The sequence below is a fragment of the Apus apus genome, chromosome 3 (assembly GCF_020740795.1).
Source record: "Apus apus isolate bApuApu2 chromosome 3, bApuApu2.pri.cur, whole genome shotgun sequence".
NCBI classification, from domain to species: Eukaryota; Metazoa; Chordata; class Aves; order Apodiformes; family Apodidae; genus Apus; species Apus apus.
In genome coordinates, this window is record NC_067284.1 from 32,047,802 (window position 1) to 32,050,458 (window position 2,657).

Genomic DNA, 2,657 nt, shown 5'->3' on the forward strand with positions numbered 1-2,657 from the left:
CCCGCAGCCCCCGCCGCGCGGCCTTTGTGGCGGGCCGGGCGCCAGCGGGGCGGCCGCGCGCCGCTCTCTATTTACTCCCGCAGCTGAGCGGCGCGGCCACGCCCCCGGCCGCCACTGGCTGCCCGGGCGGAAGCCCCGCTTGGCCCGCCCCGCCGGGGCGCGCCCGGCGCTGACGGACGGGCCGGCGGCCCCAATGGCGGGCAGCGCGGGCCGGGCTCGGCCGCGCCGCTATAAGAGGAGGCCGCGCAGCCCCGCGCCGCAGAGCCAGGTCTGGCAGAGCCCGCCGAGGGAGGTTAGCGTCTGCGCGCCGCAGGCTGCCCGACCGACCCATCGATCCAGAGTCTGCCCGCTGGAACCGCTCTCTCCGCCCGCCCTTCGACATGAAAGCCTTCAGCCCGGTGCGGTCCGTCAGGAAAAACGGCCTCTCGGAGCACAACTTGGGCATCTCGCGGAGCAAAACCCCCGTGGATGACCCCATGAGCCTGCTCTACAACATGAACGACTGCTACTCCAAGCTGAAAGAGCTGGTGCCCAGCATTCCGCAGAACAAGAAAGTGAGCAAGATGGAAATCCTGCAGCACGTCATTGACTACATACTGGACCTGCAGATCGCCTTGGACTCGCACCCCAGCATCGTCAGCCTTCACCACCAGAGACCCGGGCAGAATCCTTCTTCTAGAACTCCTCTGACCACTCTCAACACAGACATCAGCATCCTCTCGCTACAGGTAAATGCCTTTTTTCACCTGCGCGTCCCTCTCCTGATCTAGATAGAGGCAGGTGTGTCTAACGCAGAGAGGTGGTGGCGGAGGGGACAGGGCTGGGTGGCACGGACCCCTCTCCTGCGGGCCGGGGGCTGCAGGCCGGCGTGTGGCGGGGGAAGCGCATCGTGGTCCGGGGCCGTTCAGGGCTGCCCCTCACCCTCGTGTCGTTCTCTCCTCGCAGGCGTCCGAGTTCCCCTCAGAGCTCGTGTCGAGCGACAGCAAAGCACTTTGTGGCTGAACTGAACGGTGAGTGAAGCGGCATCTTATTTCTAAACTTCAGGGGGAGAAGGGGGCTCCCCGGGGACTGGGAGGCGTGATGGTGGTTTCTGAAAGTCAGATCTTAAAAAGTTGGTTAGGACATGCTTTTGTAGTCAGTAAGAAAAGAGACTAATAATATCTAAGCCTTACAGTCCAAAGTGTATTTTGTTGTTCAGGTTCACGAAGCAGCACAAGCTGCTCTGATAGTTGGCGCTGGTTAATGCAAATATTCTCGTTATCTATTCTTGGAGTCTTAACTTCCTGGGCCAAAGTGACTGATTAAGTTGGGAATCTTGGCACAATTCCGTATAATTCTGTGATGTGGGATTGTCTGCGCTATCACTTAAATAAGTGACTGCTTTTAATCAAGTAATTGCTGTAAGAGGCAGACTGGCGCCTCTGAGCATTGCAGTTAGAGATCTAAACAGAGATTGGACTGAGAATCCTCTTTCTACCCTTTCCCTTGAGTGTATGTTATTTTAATGTTCAATTTGTGCTCTTGAGAGCGAGTGTGTGAGCCTGTATGTGTTGCATCTGGACGCCAGGGTTTGCCCAATCTCTGAGTGTTTGGTTAAATGTTCAAACTGTGGCTTCCTCTCTGGCGCCAGTCTGTCCGGATCTCTGCCCTGTTAGCATTCTCCTAAATACGCCTCTTTTCAATCTCTTGCAGGTGTTCCACTGGTGAGATTTTCTTTTTTTTTTTTTTTTGCACAAGAAAATGTCTACAGGATTTTTTTTTTTTGAGGTGCTGAACTTATTTTTCAGCTGTATCTGGAGGGGAAATCCCACATCTTAACTAAAAGGACCTTTTAAAATTAATAAAGAAGAAAAAAAAAAGTCAAGATCTTTATCCCCACCCCATTCTTCAACTTGGACTGAACCTAGTTATTTATGAAGAGACTCTTGAATACCCTTTCCCTAGTTGGAAGGCTTCCTTTATATACTATTCCCAACGTGGGGAGCGAAACAAAATCTCACAAGGAGTTGCCCATTTTAAAGCAGACTTTGCCTTTTTTTTCCAAAGGTGGAGCGTGAGTACCAGAAGGATCCAGTGTTCAGTTTTTTAGGAAATTCTGTGGTCAGAAATTACCTTTTTGACACAAACCTAGGACTGAATGCTGTGTATATATTTATATATAAATATATATATGAGTGAAACCTTGTGAACTCTTTAATTAGAGTTTTCTTGTATAGTGGCAGAAATTTACATTTCTGCAAAAAGTGTAATGATGTACTTAATCATGCTAAACTTTTTATAAAAGTTTAGTTGTAAACTTAACCCTTTTTATACAAAATAAATCAAGTGTGTTTATTGAACTGATTGCTTGCTCTATTCTTTGGGGACCAACTGTTTTGGCTTTGATTTGTGGTGTTTTGTGTTGTTTTTTTTTAAGTACTTACACGTTCTGTTATGACTTTACAAAGTAAAAATTGGAAGTATGTAGAAAATATAAAGAATAAAATCACCTGAAGTGAATAATTTCTGTAACTTTGAAAATCTTATTTGAGTGTACATTCTAAACTTATAAATGATCTGTCTGGGAGCAGTGAAAGGACCTAGAAAAGTAATTTATTACAGAGGGGATGCTATTGACAGTGTTTGGAAACAGACACAAAAGCAGTTAATCCTGAGAC

At 48.7% G+C, this 2,657-nt stretch overlaps 1 protein-coding gene across 1 annotated transcript; it reads left to right on the forward strand.

The window, feature by feature from the left end:
* The first annotated feature begins 269 nt into the window (after window positions 1–269).
* ID2 (inhibitor of DNA binding 2) lies at window positions 270–2,339 on the forward strand. Its single transcript, XM_051613394.1, has 3 exons — window positions 270–728; window positions 946–1,010; window positions 1,693–2,339. Exons 1-2 carry the CDS (start codon window positions 381–383, stop codon window positions 1,000–1,002), a joined length of 405 nt encoding a protein of 134 aa, XP_051469354.1. The 5' UTR covers window positions 270–380; the 3' UTR covers window positions 1,003–1,010; window positions 1,693–2,339.
* The last annotated feature ends 318 nt before the right edge of the window (window positions 2,340–2,657 follow it).